The sequence below is a fragment of the Stegodyphus dumicola genome, chromosome 6 (genome assembly GCF_044657685.1).
Source record: "Stegodyphus dumicola isolate Sdum_Otavi_A_Nest chromosome 6, ASM4465768v1".
Classification (NCBI taxonomy): domain Eukaryota; kingdom Metazoa; phylum Arthropoda; class Arachnida; order Araneae; family Eresidae; genus Stegodyphus; species Stegodyphus dumicola.
In genome coordinates this window covers 173,954,861-173,976,965 of record NC_140773.1, presented here as the reverse complement: position 1 = coordinate 173,976,965, position 22,105 = coordinate 173,954,861, and the positions used below count along the sequence as shown (strand labels likewise).

Below are 22,105 nucleotides of genomic sequence, written 5' to 3'. Positions count from 1 at the left end.
CCTGTGACTAACCAGGAAGCAAAAAAATGTATTGCCACGTTACAGCGTTATTTTATGCAGGAAGGAAATGAAGGGAGCCCTGCATCCGCACTGAATATCTGCACTGATTTTGTAGAAAAGAAATGTTACAAAAACAAAAAACAGACTACACTTGACTCATTTTTTTAATTTTAATTTAGAATTTGATTCATATTAATTTTAGATAAATATTAATACATAATTTTCCCATTTCTAATTTACATTTATTAAAATTATTGAAAAAAATATGTATTGTTTAATTTATTACCGGTTATTGGCCTTTGTTTCCAAAAACCAAATAAATTTATTTAAAAAACTGTGAAATTCGCTTTATTGTCACAAAATGCCCGGTCCCGATGTGTCCCAATTAAGCGGAATCGACTGTATATATTGTTATTGATATTTTTTATGTAAAATATTTTAAATATCCTAATCTGAGGAAAAAATCTAATTGTAATTTATAGTTTGGCTAATGTTATTTAGTGAGTCACAAGTAAAATAAAATAATGAATAATTTGAATAATACTGATTATTGAGATTTTATTATACTGTAATTTGCACTTTATATTTTTTATAGCTTCTACCAGCTTAGAATTGGAAAAACTGATTCAAGAAAAAGAGGAACTTGGAAAAATGCTTGCAAGTGCATCTGAAGATGTTCTGAAATGTAAGAAAATTGCAGTTTTACACTCTTAAACCTACTGAGGAGTATGCCTGTTTTTATCTAGTAATAAGATTTGTTCTCAATTTGGTACACATTACCTCAGTTTTTTACCATTTTCTTTGATGGTTTGAGTGAATGAAAGGTTTAAGAAAGCAAAGAGTAAAATAATTATTTATATGAATCTCGTTAATAAATCCCATTTAAATAGCATCTTATGAGCAGTTCTAGAAAGATGTGCTGCTCAGAATGTTAATCCAGTTTTTTGTTATAATTTAGATTTTTTTAATGTATTTGTACAAAATATTTAAACTGAAATATTATATTTAACATTAGGACATTTATTCAAATAATGTATAAATAATACAAAATGGTGAAGTTGTGGAAAAACCACAAATTAACAGAATACTGGAAGAAAACCAAAGAACACAGAAAGCTACAAAATTTTGTTGAATTCCACTCCTTCATGCACTTGACCTGAAGTTTACTAAGAACGCCGGGTAACATGTTACCTGTCTATATAGGTAACAACAGAGTATGAAGAAGGTTTCAACAACCTTTCGGATTTAAGCTTTAACTTAACTATGTACAGCTTGTGCTTACAAATCAATCTCCACTGCTTTCGGGATTTCAAGTTTAAAAAAAAAAAAAAAAAAAAAAAATGAATTAAAAATAGTAATTAATTCTGTAGCACAACCTAGCAAGCACAGGGGCTGAATTCTGACAAAAAGCTAATACTGGATAATGGACTTATGAGAGCTGGGCAAGCTTCTAGTACAATGGCCTGCATCGTTGCCAAAGATCTCTAACATTTAAGAACTCTGTTCTAATATACACATATCTCATTTACATGAACCAAGAGCTGTTGGAAAATAGAAATGATAGTAAAATTGAAATCATTAGATAATGGGTTAATTAAACTAAAAACCTTACCGTTTAACAAATTAAACTGATAGAATGGTAAACATGGAAAAAGAATATGAACCAGCTGTGTGTTTACACAAAGTATCTAAGAAAATAGAAAAAAATTCATTTTTTAATAAATATAAAAAATAATCCAGAAAGTAAATATAATGGATTTTAGATTCAGGAACCACATCTTGTATGTCTAGAAGTGAAAAAAAAAAAATATAACCAGTTTTTAGAGTAAAGAACAACAAATAAATGACAGCTCAAAGAGCAGCTATAATCAAGTTAATTATTATTGATGATGTTGAAAAGTAAACCAATAGAGAAAAGATCATTAAAGAGTAAGAAATATTCTGCAAGTAAAACTTTAATGGAAACTTACTATCAAAATCAGGAATAAAGCTGAAGTGGGCAACAAATATGTATTTTGTTATTTATAACTGTCTATTTTCAGTTTTTTCTATTTCAGTTTAAAAAAAATTAACTTTTTTTTCTATTGTATTGATAATATTTATAAATGTCTATTTTCCAGTTTTTCCCCCCCTCCCTTATTTCACTTTTAAGAAAGATCAACTTTTTAGTCTGTTATATTGATAGTATAATAAGCGTGTTTAATTTTTCACAATTTAAAACTACCAGACTCTGTTTCTGTACATGACTTAAGACGTTATAATACTAATCTGTATCTACAGATTAGTATTCTATGTATGGCTATGAATAGTAGAAATAAATTTGAAGTTGAAAGGTATGTATTAGAGGAAGAAGCTAAAATTAGTAATTTTAATGGAATCAGAGTATATATTTTTTATTATCATGTAATCTTGATAATAAAAATATACAACCTGAATTTTCTCATTGCTTTTCAACAAAAGTAAAATGAGCTAGTGCAGTTATGCCAAAAAATGTGTCTCATTTTTCATTTTTTTAAATAAAGTTTTCTTTTTCTGACTGCTTCAAAAACATGGGAATTATTTTCTGTAATTTTCATACTTTGTGGTGGTCGGAGTTTTGAATCTTTTCCTGAAGTCTGATTTATGCAGAAATTATTATTTAAGGCTAGCAGATTTAGATGAATGTAATATTTAAAGTTAGATTCATTTAAGAAAAATGCTGAAATTTGGAAAGAAGGAGGAACTAAAATTCTTAGAATTAATGTGATCTTAAATATTTATTTAAATTTTAATTTTTTTTAATGTTGCAAAATTTTAAGTAATCCATTTAACTTTCAACCATTGCCATACTCCACTTATCATTCACCATCATCCTAGATATTTGCTTACATTTTTTATTTTTTTAAATGATGCAAAATTTTAAATACTCTATTTGACTTTCTACCATTGCCATACTCTGTATCATTCACCATAGCTCAGTGAGCTTTGTGCCAAAATAAAGTAAATACTATGAAATTGAAAACTTCTTATAACTCCTAAATAAACTTCTAACGTTAAGGTATCCAGATCGTTAAACCGAAGTAATTTTGCAGACAGATATCTACAGATTAGTATTCTTCATTGAACTTTATATGTATCAAAATCAGTTTTAAAATTATTCTTTCCAGTTATGATAATAATTGCATGTTATTTTTTATAAGTAGCTCTCTAGCAAGTCAAGTAAATGAATGTGTGAAACTCATCATGGTATGAGTGGCATGAAATGGGAGAATGCAAAAGTAGAGAGTAAATTCAATTTTAAAGTTCATAGATTTGAGACTTTTAGACAGAATTAAATGGAATTAAATAATAAATAAATAACATTAAATAAAGATTAAATGAAGGTGGATAAATTATTTTATTATTTTATTTTACAATATAACCCAAACTTTGCATAATAATGCACAGTAAAGTTATAATAAAAAAAATCATGAAATCGATTAAAAAATGTACTGTACAGTATAGTTCAAGTAAAAACATTGTTAGACATTAATACTAATGCTTAAAACATAATAATATATTCCAAATTTAGTGCTAAAAATGTGCTTAAACTTGATGTAATAAGCATGCTGATAGGGAAAAATTTGGCCGCTCCTTGACATTGCATGAGGGAAGGTATTTTCCTCCTTTGCCTTTGTAAGATCAACTAACTGCCTCCATGCCACACATTGTATTTCCTCTTCACCTCTTATAATAAAAGGTATTTGTTTTTATTAGAAATTAAGTGTTTATTGATTGAATATAATTTTTCATAATTTTTTTATAAAAGTCTTTTATTCTGCTTAACAAATTAACTTTTTAGTTCATAGTATTGGTAGTATATTAAGCATTTTTGATAATTTCAAGGTACCAAACTGTTTCTTTGCCAGAAAATTATTTTACTCAAATATTTCTGTTCAGGAAAATGAGGGCTGTGGAGTCAATAGGGAAAATGACCGATTCTGACTCCTGGAATTTTAAGGACTCTGACTCCCTCATATATATGTAAACATATACACATGGGTTACAGCTTGTTTTTTTTTTATATAAAAGAAGTAATAAATGCTACAGGAAAAAACTAATGACATAGCAAATTATTTATATTATGTATTGATTAGCATTTATTTTGAAAGGGAAAAACTGGCATTAGTAATTTCTAAGAAACAGTATAGCTTCGGCAAGATCTTGGTTAGAGGGCCATAGATCCGATTTGTTAAATTTCGGAGCTGAGAACTTTCCACACTGACTTGAGTATTACTGTTAGGGCTACTTCTTTTAACTTTTCAGGATAGATTTTTATAAGTTCTATAAGAGGTGACCTTGAAAGAGCAATCATATTTCTCCATTTCTTCAAATGCGGTGTAGAAATCTTGTTTGTATATTTTTTCATTTCATATCTAAAGGCTCTTGATTCTTTATTCTCATTCGCTTCACCTTAGCCTTAGCCTTTTCAATATTATCCAAATATTTCTCAAATTCTAATTCATCAATGGAAGAAGATGATAGAGAATCGGTTGCAATGTCCCCAGTTTGACTGCCCTGATTTGAATACCCCAATTTTTGTAGAGTAATTTCATTCTTAAGTAAAGTTCATAGATGCCTTTTTTTGCCTTTTAATTTGTTTGTCATCCAATAAAATTCAGTGTTTTGAATCTATTTATATTAAACCCAGCAAGATCTCATTGTTTAGCAATCTGATTTCTCTTTTTTACATTGAAGAAATTATTTCCTTTGCAATAAACCCTCCGTTTCAGAAAGTACAAACATCACATTTTCCATTCTCACCTCCTGTTAATTCTTCAGATTGTACAGGGTTTGTAACAGTCCTTACAAGTGCTAATAAGTCCTTATATTTGGAAATAAAATATGTAAAATATAAAGGCCTATATAAATAAAAATCTTTGAAAATAAAATATAAATTCTCTAAAGCACTTTTTTTTTGTCTTTTTCTTTTCTTTTCTTTTTTTTTTTCTTTTTTTCTTTCTTTCTTTCTTTCTTTCTTTTTTTTTTTTTTTTTTTTTTAAGTTTTAGTGCTTACTTTTTTTGCTATTAATGCTGCCCCCCTTTTTTCGTATGCACATTTCTCTCCCCGTACCAAAGCCAAAACTAAATAAACAACTTTCCTTCCTTATATGTAATGTCAGAAGGTAAATCATACTCCCAGAAATAGCTTTTTACCACTTTCTGTGCGTTAACATAACCTTTGGTGTGTGTGAGTACAGACAACTCCTTCTGTAAGGAGGTGTTGACACAGACAGGTGCATGTCGTTCTTTTGGTCAAAGAATTGCGAAAGCGGTAGAAAATTCTGGTACATTCCGTATTCCCCCCCCCCCAAAAAAAATTACTCACGTTTGAATTTCTATCAAGATTTTAATTGCATTCTTGTTCTGCATGGTCAATTCATATTCACTTTTATTATGATCATTATGCTTATATTTTGAGCATATGTATGAATATTTATAATATAACACATTAGCTTTCTAAGGAATAATATTCGGAATGGCTTAAATAAAGTGAAAGTAATCGAATAGTCAAAAAAATACTTTCTTCTTTTTTGGGGGGGGCAATGCATTGTACAATATGGAAGTTGAGTGGTCCTTCCCTTTCTTCGCAAAATCTTGAATATTGAAACCATTACAGTTCGCAGCAAAGCAAGCAACAGACCTTTTTGTGTGTGTGTGTGTGTCGCTTTCCAATCTGGATTGAATAGGACTAAAATTTCTGCGGTCTATCAACGCAAGCGAAGAATAGTTCTATTCCGGAAATTTAACGCATTCTGTTCAAAATTAGAATGAAATATACCCCAGACTTCTAAGTCTTTTTCTTTTTCTTTAGTTAGTAATTTATCCTCCGAATACTTGCAGTTGTTGATTCTGATTGCATAATATTACGTGCGTGCAGAAGAATTAAGCTGCATGTATTGTAAAATAATGTTTGCGATATTTTGCAGAGATAAGAGTTCTACTGTGCTTGCTAAGCAGATTATTTTTTAGTTCCATTTGGCTATTTTTATATGATGAATGTATCGAAATGTCAAAAGCATTATTTAGCTGAAAAATCTAAAGAGCGGCTACAATCTACCCCCCTCCTCTTTTTCCAGTTAGGCTCGACTGTTCGGGATTTTCAGATATTCGGCAATTTCCGAGTATGCCGGTTCGTTAAGCTTTTACTGTTAAAGGATGACTGCATGAAGCAATTTCCTGTCTTCTGATTTCAGAAATGTTTCTTTTTTTACTTATTTTTATTTAAATTACTTTGCTTGTGCTATCTGCTAAGGAAAAACTGTTAGACACTGAAAATTTAGAAAATGCTCAGAATTTTAATTTAAGTTAATTTTTTTTAAATATTAATTTGAGTGGAAAAATAAATTGTATTTATTTTTAGGTGCCAAGCGAGTATAATAAATATGTTTTATTATTATTTATTTTCTCTATTTTGAATTGAAATTTCATCATTAAATCTTGTAATATAATTTAGTTCTGCATAGTTTTTTTTTCTCTCATTATAAACTAGTTCTGTAAATTGAACTGTTATTTAAAATTTAAAAAAATGTAATTGTTTTCCATGGTTAAGTAATTATCACTCTCTTAATAAATACTGAATTTCTCATATTTTGAATTACAAATCTAATTTTTCTTTTAAGGTTATGCAGTTGTGTATAATATTAGTTAAACAAATGCTTATTTTTTTAACTAAAATGTGACTACTAACCTTGTTGTAGCTTTTTTGTGGCTATATACGGTGTAGAAAGAAGAGTTTCCAATTCTGCAAAATCATTTCACAGTTTTTCTGTTAGTGAAACATTAGGATTATCTACATATTCTAAGAACATTCTTAATTCTAACAACCAGAATCTAATATCATCAAATAAGTACTTCCCTATCGCGTGGCTTGATCAATAGTTGTTCCTTTTCCTGCTCGCTTCCTAAAAATGATACCAATTTTGGGAGCTATTGCTGGTTAACAATAAGATTTGTAACTAAATGAATCGGTTTAATCAGTAATGGCAAATATCACATCCATTCTCCTCCCTTATATTTATTTATTAATATGTCAATAAAAGTGAAAATAACTATTTATTAATGTATATAGTTCATAAATAAAAATAACTCAGTTTAACATTAATTTTTTTTTCAATTCACTTTAATTTCATTTCAAACTAAAACTGTCCAGCAAAAACTGGAGTGGACATATTTTTATTGACTCCAGCTCCAACTCCTTTTACAAAAAATCTGCCCGACTCAGATTCCGACTCCACAGCCCTGGTGAAAATTAATGTCATTGGTTATTACTTATTCTTGATGCAACTGAACTTTTTTACTGCTTTTTAAGAATTTTATAGCACATTAAATTATTAAGCACACTTTTTTGTTCATAATCTAGTTGCAGCATTATGCGTGTTGCACATTTTATTAATATGGTCTTTATAATGTTATGTTAATCCTAGTTAGAACTGAATGTTTTTCTTTTGAAAATACACATGTCATATAATCAGAAGTTTAAATTTTAATTAGACAAAATGCAAGAAGATGAAAATATTGCCTTGCAACAGAAATTGAAGGAATCTTCTGAAACCATAGAGCAAAACAGAAATGAAATTACACGGTTATTGAATGAAAATAATGATCTGAAAGAGAATATTTCATCTATGACAGATTTGCTTGGTAATCTTTTATCTTCTGAAATATTAAATTCCTTTTGTTATTCTATGTGATTAAAGTTCCTTTTTTTTTACTAAATGCATGCTTTTCTAAAAAAACTTAACACTTAGAGAAGGAATTTTTAACACTATTATTAGAGTGATAGCATTATGAAATTTTTTATTTCCTTTATTGCTTTTAACATCTTGTGCATCACAGATAACATATACAGGTTCGTTAGGAAAAAGTACATACACTCTTAACAGTGTATATACTTTTGCATACTGATTTCAAAATTGAACTAAATTATATTTACAGTGTGTTGCAAAACTTTTACATAACATGTCAGTACTTTCGTTACTAATATGTGATATAACAGTGAATCAAAATGGCCTAGGAGTGCCTTAAAAGATGTTGTTTAATGCAGGAAATGATTTATGCTGGAGTTCCCTTCATCAAGAAATTGCAGCGCGCACAGTCATCGCTGTGGACACATTGGCCAATGTTGTTCAATCAACCAATTGCCACTGGGATGCTACTGACAACCATTTTGACATTCTGAGCACTCTAAGTAGCTTTAAAGATACAGGTGCATGAAGGTCATATTGAACATAATGTTGCCTGTGATATGTGTCATTACATTAACCTGTAATTAAGTTTGTTGCTAACACCGAATAAAGAATTTTCTTTTGTTTTGCATATACATTTTTCTAACAAACCCTGTATTTCAAATCTGCTGGACAAGCTGTGAAACCTATTAGAAAAGTAATGCAGATATTTGTTACTGTAAATTGATTATAAAGAAATGCTTTGCAATATTTGTATGGCAAACTTAGCGTCACGACACGCAATGAATTGGAAGTTGATCTGTCAGCACTATCCTTATTTTTCGGGCAGATGTTTTTATTTTATTTGGCTTATAATTCCTTACTAAATGTAGTATTTCATCTCAATGTACTCCATCTTTGATATGATTCAAATCAAATTCCTCGTCATTATGATTCGCTTCCGATAGTGAAGAAAGTGACACAGAGGTTATTGAAAACGAAAAAATTTCGATTGACAAATTAGTCGGTATTCTTGACACAGCAATTATAGGACTTGAACAGCAGAACTTTATAACTGAACAAGAAATTATGTCTCTTTAACAGTATTAAATTATCACATGAAACGAAGCAACTTAAACAACTTACATTGAAAGAAATGTTTAATAAAGTAAACAAATAAATATTAAGCCTTTTGTTTTTTTTAAATTTTGATACTCTTTAGATCATAATTGTTCTTTATTTCATAAATTACGGTTTCATATTTTAAATTTTATAATTTCTGCATGCCATCTTACCAGATTTAAACTGATGATCTATAATCCGGAAAAATCGATAATCCGAAATCGCCAAAGTCGCGACCTGTCTGGATTAAAGACTTTTGACTGTATATATATATATTCATTATAATAGATTCTATTTTTAAAATCTCTGTCTGAAAAATCTATTAAACTGAATTTATTTTAGCAAAAATCTTTAATTTTTTTTTGCATATAAAATAGTAAATCATTATACTTTATTTGAGATCAATATTTATTTACAACACTTTGTGTGACTTCTCTCAAGAGCTTTCTCACAGCAATTTACTGTCTTATTGTTTAAAATAAAGTTTATTAGATGTACTCTTTTTTCCCAGTTCTTATGTATACTTGTATTGTATATTTTCAGTAACTACAAATATTAATATGGAAGAAATCAAAAATGCAAAGACTGAAACAGAGGCAGAATTAGCCACATCTTTAAAAAATCATCAGAAAAGTATGATTTTGATTCCATTTGTTTCATAGATATAATAATTCTTTTGTTATTCTAAAAATAATAAACAGTACAAAGTCTGAAATCTGGACTTCACATAAGAGTTTTTTGTGAATTTTTTCCTGCATTGTGAAAGCAAAGAATATGACACTCAAAAGCAAGTGTGCTGTAGCTGAGTTGTTTTTGTCGAAAAGCATCATTATCTGCAACAGTAATGAATGATTCAGCTTGTTGTTTCGCCTGTCAGCTAACAGACCACATTTTTGTTTTCAGCCCCTGGTGGTTCTGGGTTTTCACAGAGATTCAGTGTTTTTCCTTCTTATTAGCTCTATATAAAATAAGTGAAACTCGAAGATCAGTGTTTGTTTGAAATGAATATTACACATACTTTTTTTTTGGCATAGTAGAGAAGAGACAAAATTAGGTCGTAATTAATGCAAGTTTGGCTACTGCTGCAAATTGCACTCTGTTAATGTTATGATTTCATCCACTTTATTTTTTTCAGTCTATTGTTGTGTCAGCTTATCAAAATTGATATTTTAGTAAAAGAACTGTACATCTGTCAATTCAATCAGGTAAAGCATATTGGTAGAAAATATTGCCATTTTGGGATCCAATCGTAATTAAATTTATGAGGTGGTTCTATAAACAGTACTGCTTGTGCAGCATAACTCTTTCTTTAACCGTTTGAGTCCGGTGTGGGCTTCACTTGTCGTATGCCAAAAATATGGCGCAGCGTGATAGCGCTTCTCTTGTTTCGTATCGAGAATGCAAAGACGCTGCTGTTGGTTAGTGTACATGGGGGGGGGGAATATTGAAATATTCAATTGGTTTTGCATCAGAAGGAGGGGCATGCTTTGGTCCAGGTGAATCAGAAAAAGTATTCGATTCGTTCGAAAAAATTGTATCCACGGGTAAAAACTCGTCAATAATATCGTCATCGGAGGTACTTGCAATTACTTCATCATCATCACTGCTATCACTAATAACTTGTAATCTGTTACGAAACGAATGATGATGTCACTTCCACTATCACTTTCAAGGTCATTACTATACTCTTCATTATCACTTCTCATAACATAGTCACTTTCAAATGAATCAGAACTTGACATGGGTTATTTCGTAATTATCAGTATAACACTTGGTAAAAAAAATGAAAACAATTTCCGACTCCTATAAAACAACTGCTACTGATATCACTACAACTGCTCTCAATAATTGTGTAAAGTATACTAACCAACAGCAGCGTCTTTGCATTCTCGATACTTCGCCGGACTCAAACGGTTAAGAAATAGAATAGCTGCTTGCTCATGTTTCGCCAGATCTGAGATTGTTATTATCCATTTCAATAATAATTTTATGAATGAAGAGATTGTGCCAGGAAAGAAATCAGACCAAACTGGTGATGCCCAGCTCCAAGGGAATATGCAACCAGCCCTCCGTTCCCCCTTCCCCCCCCAAAAAAAAATCCAGGTGGCTTTGACAAAAGATCTGCGAAATTTGCCACTAGCAGAATATATTAAGAAATGGAAAAGAATGTTAAATGAAAATGATAAAATATGTTTATTAGGATGACAATGTCCCTGTCAGCAATTAATTAATTAATAGATTGTGAAATCTGTGGTGTTTTTTTTTTTTTTTTTTTTTTTTTTTTTTTTTTTTAAATCTGGAAAATATTGCCACTGATAGTGAAGAACATGATTGAAATTTTTTAGAATGAAAAGATTTCAGTTGACTGTTAATATTGCAGTTAGTACTTTGAGAAAAAGTCCATAATATACAAGAAATCACCTAGAAAGTACCTTAACATGAAATTGCCTTTCTGTAAATTTAAAGACATGCTCATGCAATGATTTTGAAAGAACAACTCAGGTTTAAATTAATGTTTGGCAAATCAAAAATAAATGTTAACATTAAGCTTTATTATTATTATAAATTTTGATTTCTTTAGCATCATAAATTCTTCATTATTTCATACACAGCCACTTCTTCCACATGCCATCTTACTAGATTTAAATTCAGGATCTCTTATCCAAAAATTATCAATATCCAAATTGCCAAAGTATGATAATTCAGGATTTTGGACTTTGTACTCTATAATTTATGTTTGACAGGAGATAAAATGTATGTATTTACTTTATAGAAGAAGCTGATTTGCAAACCAAATGTGATAATCTAAGCATCCAACTGAAGCAGGCTGTTGCAGCTCTTGAAGAAGAAAGTAACAAAATCATGGAGTTGAAAAAAAGTATGCTTTTAAAATAAGTTTTTTTTCTTTTCCTATGTCTAAGCAAAAAGCATAATTTTATGAATATTCAAAATTGGTTAATGCATTAAGCATAAAAATGATTTTTTTCTAAAGCATCTGCTGTTAAAAGAAAGAAGGGAGGGAAAAGGATATATGTAAAATTCTTACCTTATTTTCTTTTAGAATAAGCTTCTGCTCAAAAGAAATGTGACAGTATCTTCAAGTTCAAAAAATGAGTAGAGTAAAACCTTTGAAGAATAATTTAACAGTTCTGAGATCTTGATTAATCTTTTTTAGAGCACATAGTTTTATTAAAGATAATCAGTTTTATCTTCATAGTATAAAACTTTGCGTTTGGTTATAATTATCTTTCATTAAATTGGCAGTTTAATTAATGGGTAGTATCTAACAGTTTAACTAACTAATTAATTGCACATTTTAAGAAAGTTTGTTACCCAATCTTTTAGTTGAGGATCTCTATTCAGGGATCAGTATTTATTATCTATTAGGGAGTAGTATTTACTCTGACTAATTTGTTCATTCAAATGAAGATCAGTTGTGTTCACACGATCCAATATAGCTGAAAACAGTAAATGTAGACTTCAAGAAAATGCAGTAAAAACAACGAAAGATTTTCCTTATGTAACATTTATTGAATACAATAATTTAGATCCTTATGGATGTATAAATAAATCTTAATTCTGGATATGTGCTTTAAATGTATGCTAAAGCAATATTTTCAATTTTGTATATTATTTAGAGGAAAATTCTTGAATTATAATAATAAAAAATACTTAGAGGCGGAAAAAGCCGAGACCTTTCTTTTAACTTATGTTTTTAGTAAGCTTATAAATTTTCTAATTCGAACCTAGAATTAAATATACTCTCTGTTTACTATTTGCCATGTAAGAAATAATTCATTTTCATATTTTGGAGAATACTTGTTAAATATTGTGTTATGTAGCCATAGATTAACATATCTGAATACTACATCAATTTTGAACTTATTTTTACATGAAAAATTTATTAACTATCACTTTTGAAATTATGGGCAATGTATTGTCTTTTGCTCTGTCTATGCTGTCTAAGAAATTGTTAAAATGTAACCTCTATTTTAAATACGTTGACAATCATTTTTGGTTAAACTTTATTCAAAATCATAACTTGCAAGAGAAGACATGACATAAAAGTTGTCCAATAGTGGAAAATGTTCTGCGAGCTCTAATAAACAGCATATTCTCAGTTTTATGGTCTAAAAAGAGAAAGTTGTTGCATAAAATTTAGAGTATCTGTCTTCATGTTTGGAATATTTCACTCGGTAAATAAATAATCTTGAATTGTTTCTTATGTATTCTGAATCCCTTCTACTTTTACAAGTATTTAATTTTAATATACAAGTATTAATTTAACAAGTATTTAATTTTTTATAATGATTAACTTAATCAAAATTTCTTTGTTTATTCTGGATAATTCCATTTTTAGGTGAAACTTCATTAATCAGAAGTCAAGATGTGCTTCATTTAAAATTGCAGAATGCCCTGGAGGATTTGGAAAAGGAGAAAAACAAAATTATTGAAATTAAAAGTATAATTAATTGGCTTTTTATATTTAGCTGAAATGTACATACAGAGGTTCTCAACCTTTTTTTTTTTTTTTTTTTTTTTGCGCAATGCATCTCTTTCACCATTGCTAAGAAGATCATTCACCCGTCCTTTCCAAAACTTGAAAAATAAACATGTACATTTATCTAAATTTAGATTGTTTTTGCAACTGTTTTTTATAAAACAAACAACAAAAAATGTAAAAAAATGTTGACAAATGACCAAACTTGAATAAGTTTTCATTTAATAAACTAAAATTAAATGCTTAAAAGTTAAATAAAAGTCTGACTCCATTATCAGAAACTATTAAACTTCTCCCTGGATGAGAACCCCTGATATATAATGATGTAGAAATAAAGTGTTACATTTAATATATTTACTGATAACCTGCTTGATGTCTTAGGAGAGAGTGTTGGTAAAGAGGCTTATCATCGGTTGAATATTGAACTCCAAGACATGACTCAGAATTTAGAAAACAGTCAAAAGATCATTGATGAATTAAGGAAAAGTATTAAAAAATTGTGTTCTTGAGATTTTCCATTTTAATTTGATTTGATGTTAATAATAATTTGAAAGTTTCAGAACAAAAATACATTCATTTTGTTTTGTTTTACTTCATTTTAGAGGAAGCTAATTTAAAGGAAAAATGTGATGAATTAGATCTCAAATTGCATGCTTCAGTTTTATCTCTGGAAGAAGAAAGATATAAATTTAATGAATTAAAAATAGGTAAAAATGAAAGCTTTATTTTAGTTTCATGTTGAAGATCTGAAATATTTTATATCTGCAAACTTCATCCATAATAATGTTACATTTATAGAAGATTCTGTGGCAAAAGAACAGTTCTGTGAACTTGAAGAAAAGTTAAAGGAGACAATATTAGCCTTGGAAGAAGAAAGAAGAAAAACTGATGAATTAGCAAAAGGTTTGGTAACTGATTTAATACTTTTGTGATTTCAGTTTGGCTGTTTTTCCAGGTAATTGAAATTTGAGACATTTTCTGAAATAATAAATCCCAACTGGTGAAATAACCAGAGTTCCTTTCTTTATTCTGGACAGTTGTTGTGACTTATATAACTTATCTGCCAGCATTATCAGAAAAAGCTCACGAAATTCATTGTGGCAAGGAGTGCAAGATTGTGCCTGATGTTGGTGAGAGCCTTGAGCACTATTCAGGTGACAGTACAACTTTGCTATATGCCAGCTCCAATTTTGTTGAGAGCAACCCGGGTGTCTCTCGCCCTTACGTTACGCATTTTCCCGCCTGATGCATCTTTCCCTTTAGATCCTAAATTCTGCTGTCTAGTGCCTTCATAAATTCTAAAGTTTTGCCATTTCTAGATTTTACTGCTCGGTGTGTCACTAAATTCTAAAAATTCTGCTGCAGCAGCAGCTTTGTAGCTGGCCCTTACCATATATCATTTCGTATTTATTTGGAATGTTCATATTACAAAAGAAATAAAATTAGCACTTTTCCCTATGCAAGCTAATTAGAAAGTCCTTCACGAAGGCGTCCCTCTCCTTAGGCAGATAGCTTTAGTGTGCTTTTCCATAATTAAATACACTATCACCACACCTATACAAGCTAAATGCATTTAGTTTTAAGAATAACAGAAATCTTTTAATTAAATCCAAAAATTGTAAAATGAAGTGTATTGAAGAAAAATATCCTGGATGTTCATATTACTAAATAAAATTAGCACCTTTTCCTATACAATCTAAATGCATTTAGTTTTTTTGAATAACAGAAATCTTTAATTAAATCCAAAAATTTTAAAATTAAGGAAAAAAAATGTATTGAAGAAAGAAACCAAATACATAAAAAAAGAAAATTATTCTTCAAAAATATGTATAGTTAATATTATGTAAATTAAGCAGTTGTTTATGATTTCAGTCTTTGCTATAATTTTGGCTTTCAGTTTCCTCACCGGAATGTAAATCACTTAGATAGTTTTAAAGCTAAGGTTTTGGGGTTGTAAGACAGAATTTGTTTCTGGCTTTCGCTTACATGCTGCATTAGTTCCTCACAGCTCTCGTAATTTGTAGTTACATGTCTTTGCGTTATCGCTGCCAATATTTGAATTTGCTACATGATAATTATGTTACAATGTGTTACTGAGTCAGCCTAGATTAAAATTAAATTGTGTAGTCTTGACTACTAGTCCACATTTTTAGTTTGAATTTGACTGTTCCTGTTTAATTGGATCATCATAAGATCATCATAGTTGATTTTGCTAGCACAAGAACATGTCTTTGTGTTCTAAGGTCTTTTTATATAAGAGGCTTACCTTTATCTGAATTTTTAGTTACTTTCAGACATAGTGGTAATTTGCTTAACTTCTGTCAGGGGTTTTGGTCTATTTAATTTTTATCAGATGAAGTAAAACCTCATAAGTACATAGTCGAGAGATTGACAAGTTAGGAGATAAAACATTTAGAAACTAGCGGGGCTGTTTGTGTATTGAAACAAATTTCTAATTGTTAGAAAAGATGTTTAAAGAGAAGGAAATTGATATAAATTAGCCAGAATGTCTGGAAAGGCTTCAAATTAAAATGCACAAATATTTGAGTATTTTTGTTCCAATCGTAAATATTTTATAGCTTTTAATGTGTAGTTATCTTAATATCGTTTAAGAATCAAATTTCATAAATTAGATGTATTTTAAACTGTGACATGTTAATCGATTGTGGTTTAAATAGTACGTTTTTAACAAATATTTTTTAAAAATGAATTCAATAGTGGCCATGTAAATCTATAATGACTAATGGTATCTAACTATTTAATTGAATTATTTGTAACTAGCTGGTCACCCTTAAAAGTTATCTTTGCATATTAAAGGGAGTCATTGCCTTTCATTAAATCTTTAGTGTGGTCACAAGATACAGCACAAAAATGTAAAACTTAATTCCTTGCATCTAGTGAGACTTAAAATAATACAAAACAACTTATGAACTTTGGTGTCTTAGTTGCTTATTGGAATCTTAAAATATATTAACTGGGATACAACCCCAGGAACTCTGCGTCAGACAGGCAGAGCACAACTAACTTTGCAGAACTTGCCGACCTTGCTTAAATAAGCTTTCAGGTTTGTTCTTATCAGCAGGCCTCTCTCTAGGGAAGCAGCAGTGGTGGCAATAGCCAGTCTTCTGTAACGAATTATGCTGATTGTGATTTTACTTCTCATTTTAACCTATGTCATTTGACATAAAATCTACCTATTATTTACTAAACTTGTAAACTAAGTGAGTACATGACAAAATGAGACATAAAAGAAAAAACGACCATAAAATTAACTGTTAGTAAAATGTAAATAAAATGTCACTTATCTTCTTTCAGGTATGTCTAACTATTGTAAGGGTAAAATATTAAATGCTATCTGATAAATTTTATCATAAAGTTGATTTTTTATTTAAAGTTGATTCTCAAATTTGTTTATAATTATGCTTATTAAATTATGTTTAATAATGCATGGATCTATTTCATTCTTAAGATGGTATCACAAAAGTGTGTTCGGGCATAGCTAATATCTGTAATTGAATTTATTCAGTTCCAATTTGTTGATGGGTCGTTGATTTTTTTCATTAATGGTCCTTAAAGGTCCTCAAAAGTACTTAACTTCTATGGGCAAAAATGTGTACAAACCCTGAATTAAGAAAAGTTAGAATTTCATACTAAATTTTTGCACAGAAATTCAGTAAGATAAAATGCATAAAGAATGACGTGTTGAAATTTTGTATGTACAATGGGATAGTAATTTTAATTATTATCAGACATCCATAACTTAGCTTATTAAATTTTGACTCTGTTTTGTGTAGACTGTATGTGAATATTCTCAAAATTTTAAGTTATAAAGTTATGATGCAGAGAACCACCGCCAATCCGTTGCAACTTACTTTCCATTAAGTAATCTTATTACAATAATGGCCCAGTGATAATATCTAATGTAATGTAATATATATATAATGAAATATATATATATATATATATGTGTGTAATGTCATTGATAAATTATGCATTAAAAAAATCTGAAAATTTGTTTAAATCTTATTATTTTAACAGGGTTTTGCTTAGATGGTTTACATCGGGTAGATATTTTTTCCCTCCCCTTTTCTTCCTTACCATTTTTAGATTTGCATTTAATATGTACATTTGGGTATAATTTGTCAAATGCCACTTTGTCCTGTCACCCATGTATTCAGATGAATTATACGATAATCTGCTCTTTCTTTAAAAACCAAAATTTTAATACTGACCCATATTTTTAAGGTTCCAGAGTATTCCAACTGATAAAAACCTGCTGTATTTCATTCAAAATTCAAAATAAGTGTATTTTCCTGTTTGCAGATCATGCAAAAACAAAAGCCGAAATTGAAGAGCTACATTTGCAGCTGCGTGCAGCCGATGAATCACTTAAAGAGCAAAAAGATAAAATTGACATTCTGGGGAAAGGTTAGATTTTATTTATTTATTACTCTGCTTAGTACATTAATTTGTTCATTAATGAATTTCGTTAGTATAATAAAACTTTCTTGGTAACAAATCATGACTTCTAGAGACTTTTGTCATATGTTGAGGCAGCCTTGAGTATTAATACAATTTGGCAGCAAAGTTACTTTATGTTCGGTCAACCATCTGTGATCACAAATTATATGGTGGCTTCAGTTGAAGCAAAAATTCTTGAGAATAGACGCTTCACCATAAGCACTCTATCAAACAAATTTCCTGAAGTGTCTAGTCTAGGACATGAAAATGGCCATGACCTCATGGTTATCGGAGCAGGCAGCAAGTTTCTATGAAGAGGGTATTCAAAATCTAGTTCTAAGGTATGATAAGTGTTTAAACAAACTTGGCAACTATGTTGAAAAATAGAGAAACGTATGTAAAATCGGAAAATAAATTTGGTTTTTGAAAGCTGCATCAAACTCATTTTTTTAAATGTAGATGTACTGCTTTTGTATTTGGGGGGGGGAGATTCATATGGCTCTTAAAAGTCCTTACATTTTTTGAAAAAATTTTTTGTTGTTAACAGTACTTAATTTCGGCTGAAATTTGCTAATAGTCCATAATTTTTCTCAACTAACATTTCCATTCCCTTTTCTGTTGCTGACACTTGTAATGTTAGATGACTATACTATTCTATCCACATGGCTTATGACAGATCCATCACAAATTGATTCAATAAGCCACTCTAAGAGGAATGTTTTGGACTGTTTGATTGGTTATTCTCCAACCAAGTAAATACAATCAGCGAAAATACTGTCTGTCATTATTGAGAAATAATCCTTGTACTTTTATTTTGCAACCATGGTTTGATCATCATCTCGATCGTTGAGTTCCTGTAGCTTCAGCAAGCTCTCTTGCAGTCTGGACTGATGTGATTTGTCTATTTCTTTTAGAAATCATTGTCAAATACTAGTCCTAAAAGCCAGTCTCTTGAGACTCATTTTTGACTTGGCATGTTTTGTCTTGATACATCATCAGCGTCTCAGTTTCTTGATGCTTGACATGATTTTTTTCACTACTCTTTAATCCACATAGACTTTTGTGTCTGTGTTTATTATTATTATAGGTGCATGCCATTTTCACAATCCATCTTGCAAAAACTGAACCATGGATGGTAAAAGAGATTAATTAATATTGTCACATCTATATCAAGAAAATAAAAACAAATCTAATTAAAACTAAGATTTTATATCAATTATTATTAAGTACAGTTATTAAATTTATTGTTTTCCAGTTTCACTATATGTTAATAATTTTTCGTAGTAAATTACCATATAAATATCTTGGTTCTGATACTTCCCTTAAATTACTTATTTATAACTTCGAGTAATTATTTTTTATCCATGAAAATATAAAAACACTAAAAATGAATAACAAAAAATATTAATAACTCAGCTTTAGCTTAATTTCTGAGCTCAAAAGTAATGTATTTTTCTGCTGCCATGATGCATATTGCAATAAATTTCCATTTTTTGTCCAAAAATTGAAATAATTCCATCACTTTTGGTTCTATAGCTTATGTAAATTAAAACTTATTAATGAAATCTGTAGTAGCTGCTGTGGTAAACAGTTTGCATTGCATTTTATCAAAATTTTCATCACAATCAGAAGAAGAATCATGGATATCAAGATCTTTCATTTTATATTGTCACAATATTTCCGTCGCTACGAAATTATCATTGTATATGTGAAAAAACTCCACATCATAGTATGAAAATATTGGAATACTTTTTTTTTTCCTCCTAGCCAATTAGCAGCAGGCCACTTCCCGTTTTCATCTTCTTTAACATTCTTTGCATACCATGCTAGATCAGCATACCAAAAACAATTTGAGATTCTTGATTTTGTAACAAGTTGCTAAGATGCTTCTAGAGCTGTCTCTCCATCGAAAGTAAAATGTTACAATCAGCATGTTTGACAGTTACTTCCTATAATGGGACATCAAACGTCTGATAGCATCTGTCCCTGAACAGGAAAGATTTCAAAATTTCTATTGTAGTGTCAACTTTGAATAAAGTTCTATCTAACATCTCAATCGAAGAATTTGAATGGAATCAGAGATCCCATTGACCTTCTTTGATTCAATGATCACATACACCATTAGGTGTACAAAAATATGCTTATTATTTCATCACTCTTCTCACAGAATTAAATTGTCACCTGCCTTGCAAACCCTGTGGAAAAGGGGAGAAATAAAAGAAAAGTAATATAAAGGTTGTTGGTCTTTACAAATGGAATATGTACTATATGATTTTAAGGGTTAGTAATCTTTTTATTAAAACTTGGAAAAATTCTGGGAAAGATGCGAAAAATGCACAAAATATTTCTATTGAAGATATTCAACCTGATCGTTATATCTGATTGTCATGCCTTTGAATGCTTACTGTAGCATTATAAAATAACGTTAAGTATATTGGGAACTGTACAAGAGGTAGAGGTTCTTTTGTTGTAGTGTAGTGTTTAGGTGTACATTTTTCTGTAATATTTTTTTCTTTTAACATTTTAAGCACTATGTTTATTCAGTTTTGACTTTACTAATTTTGGTTTAATTATCTGCATGGATTAAATACTACTACTTTGAACTCACTTATCCATATCTGTCATTACTTTATACAGACATATAACAAAAACTTGTTTTTTAGTTTATTTTAAATCATTAATGCTTGCAAAATTCATCTGTAATAATGTCAGAAATCAGGCCAGCAACTCGGACAAAAATTTGTTTACTTGTAAAGCAGTGGTTTTACTAGAATATTTAAAATATTAGAAAAACGCATAGATTTAACCCTCTGAATGCCGTGACTTGCTTTATATGGACATGAAATTTTTTTATCACTAAATATATATTAACTTATAATTTAAGATATTTTGCTTTCTTTAATAACATAAATGTCATCTTAATAAATGCAAGTTTATGAAAATAAAGACTGAAAAGGTAAATATACAGATTTACCTAATAAAGGCTGTTTAAATACATGTCTTCATGACGGGTCTAAAAATCCAGGCTGCTAAAAGGGCTTATAAGGTTGGGAAATAACAAGTCAGGAAAACAAGTCTATGTCATACATTGTGAGGTTTTAAGGAATAATGCTGTAATGGTTTCATAGATGGTGCTAGCTGCTGTTTTCCTCTTATCTCCATGGCCTTACTCCAAATAAATTAATCCAACAAGTTAATCTGAGAAAGCACAAAATCAGCATTTATAAGTTGTGTTATGTTTGATATAAAGTATACATGCATTAATAATGTATTTTAAAATCCTGTCACTGAATATTAAATTCTTAGATATTCTGATGTGGCAACTTAGGTTTCATAAATTTTCAATTCTGCTAATAGTTCCAAAATTTCTTTACCCAGAAAAACATATTCTTGAAGAAAATATCCTTAAATTAAAACAAAACCTTCAAGAAGCTGTTCAGACTTCAACACCTGACAAAGAGAAAACTGCTGATCTTAGAAAAAGTATGTCTTAATTTGATCTTATATATTATTCATTAGAAACACCATCCTCTGTGCTACTTGAATGTTAATTTCCTGTATGTTATTAGCTGTGTAGGCAGTTTAGTTAATGTATGAAATATTTTCATTTATGATATCTTATGTTCCATAATATATATTTGATATTCTTGATCAAGTTTATGTTTTTTATTTTAGAGAATATTATCATCATTAACACCTAGGTTTCTTCATTCTTACAAATGATGGCTGTTTTAGAAAGTGAAACTCTAGGATAGGGTTCACACAGCATATCAAAATTAATCCAGTCTTTACTGAGAAAGAAGTGAGAAAAGATGTATGAAAATTGATCTAATAATTTCAAAATTTTAAAATATGCACGTATTTGCTTAACCTTTTCGCGACGGCGCACCTTTGTTTAAGACACTTGTGCGAGACTGAAGGCAATCGAAGGCAGTCACTGCACAGGACGGAGGTTTTGCATCGCTAAGCCTAATTTTATTTAAAAAATCAGAAGAAGAAAAAAATTTCGCTTCTAGCATCGTAATTTTTGGTATCATTTTGGATTATTACTTGGGCTGTTATATATGCTAAAATTAGCACTTAATAACGTTTTTTTTTTCCTCTTTATTTTACATGAAAATATACTTAAAAAATTGCTTATCTTGTAAAATAATTTTCGGAAGCGCTATTCAAATTATTCTGAAGTTTTAATTGATAAAATCCATCAATAAAGTTTAAAAATAATAAAACAACACAATAAAGACTATTTACAGTAAAAAGTAACAAAATTTAAAATGAAGACTGTGGTAAATCTCGAAGCACTGAGAAGTGTCGCTTTCTAACTCTTTAGAAAATC

The 22,105-nt window shown here is 29.6% G+C and overlaps 1 protein-coding gene across 2 annotated transcripts in view; it reads left to right on the top strand.

Moving 5' to 3' along the window:
- LOC118182618 (uncharacterized) overlaps positions 1-22,105 on the top strand; it is a 269,407-nt gene that overhangs the window by 104,229 nt on the left and 143,073 nt on the right. For both annotated transcript variants that reach the window (XM_085819175.1, XM_085819174.1), the window contains exons 17-26: positions 596-685; positions 7,513-7,662; positions 9,351-9,440; positions 11,581-11,685; positions 13,168-13,269; positions 13,690-13,794; positions 13,911-14,015; positions 14,107-14,211; positions 17,632-17,736; positions 21,148-21,252. In XM_085819175.1, the coding sequence (XP_085675301.1) occupies positions 596-685; positions 7,513-7,662; positions 9,351-9,440; positions 11,581-11,685; positions 13,168-13,269; positions 13,690-13,794; positions 13,911-14,015; positions 14,107-14,211; positions 17,632-17,736; positions 21,148-21,252 (1,062 nt within the window). The remainder of the gene's footprint in view (positions 1-595; positions 686-7,512; positions 7,663-9,350; positions 9,441-11,580; positions 11,686-13,167; positions 13,270-13,689; positions 13,795-13,910; positions 14,016-14,106; positions 14,212-17,631; positions 17,737-21,147; positions 21,253-22,105) is intronic.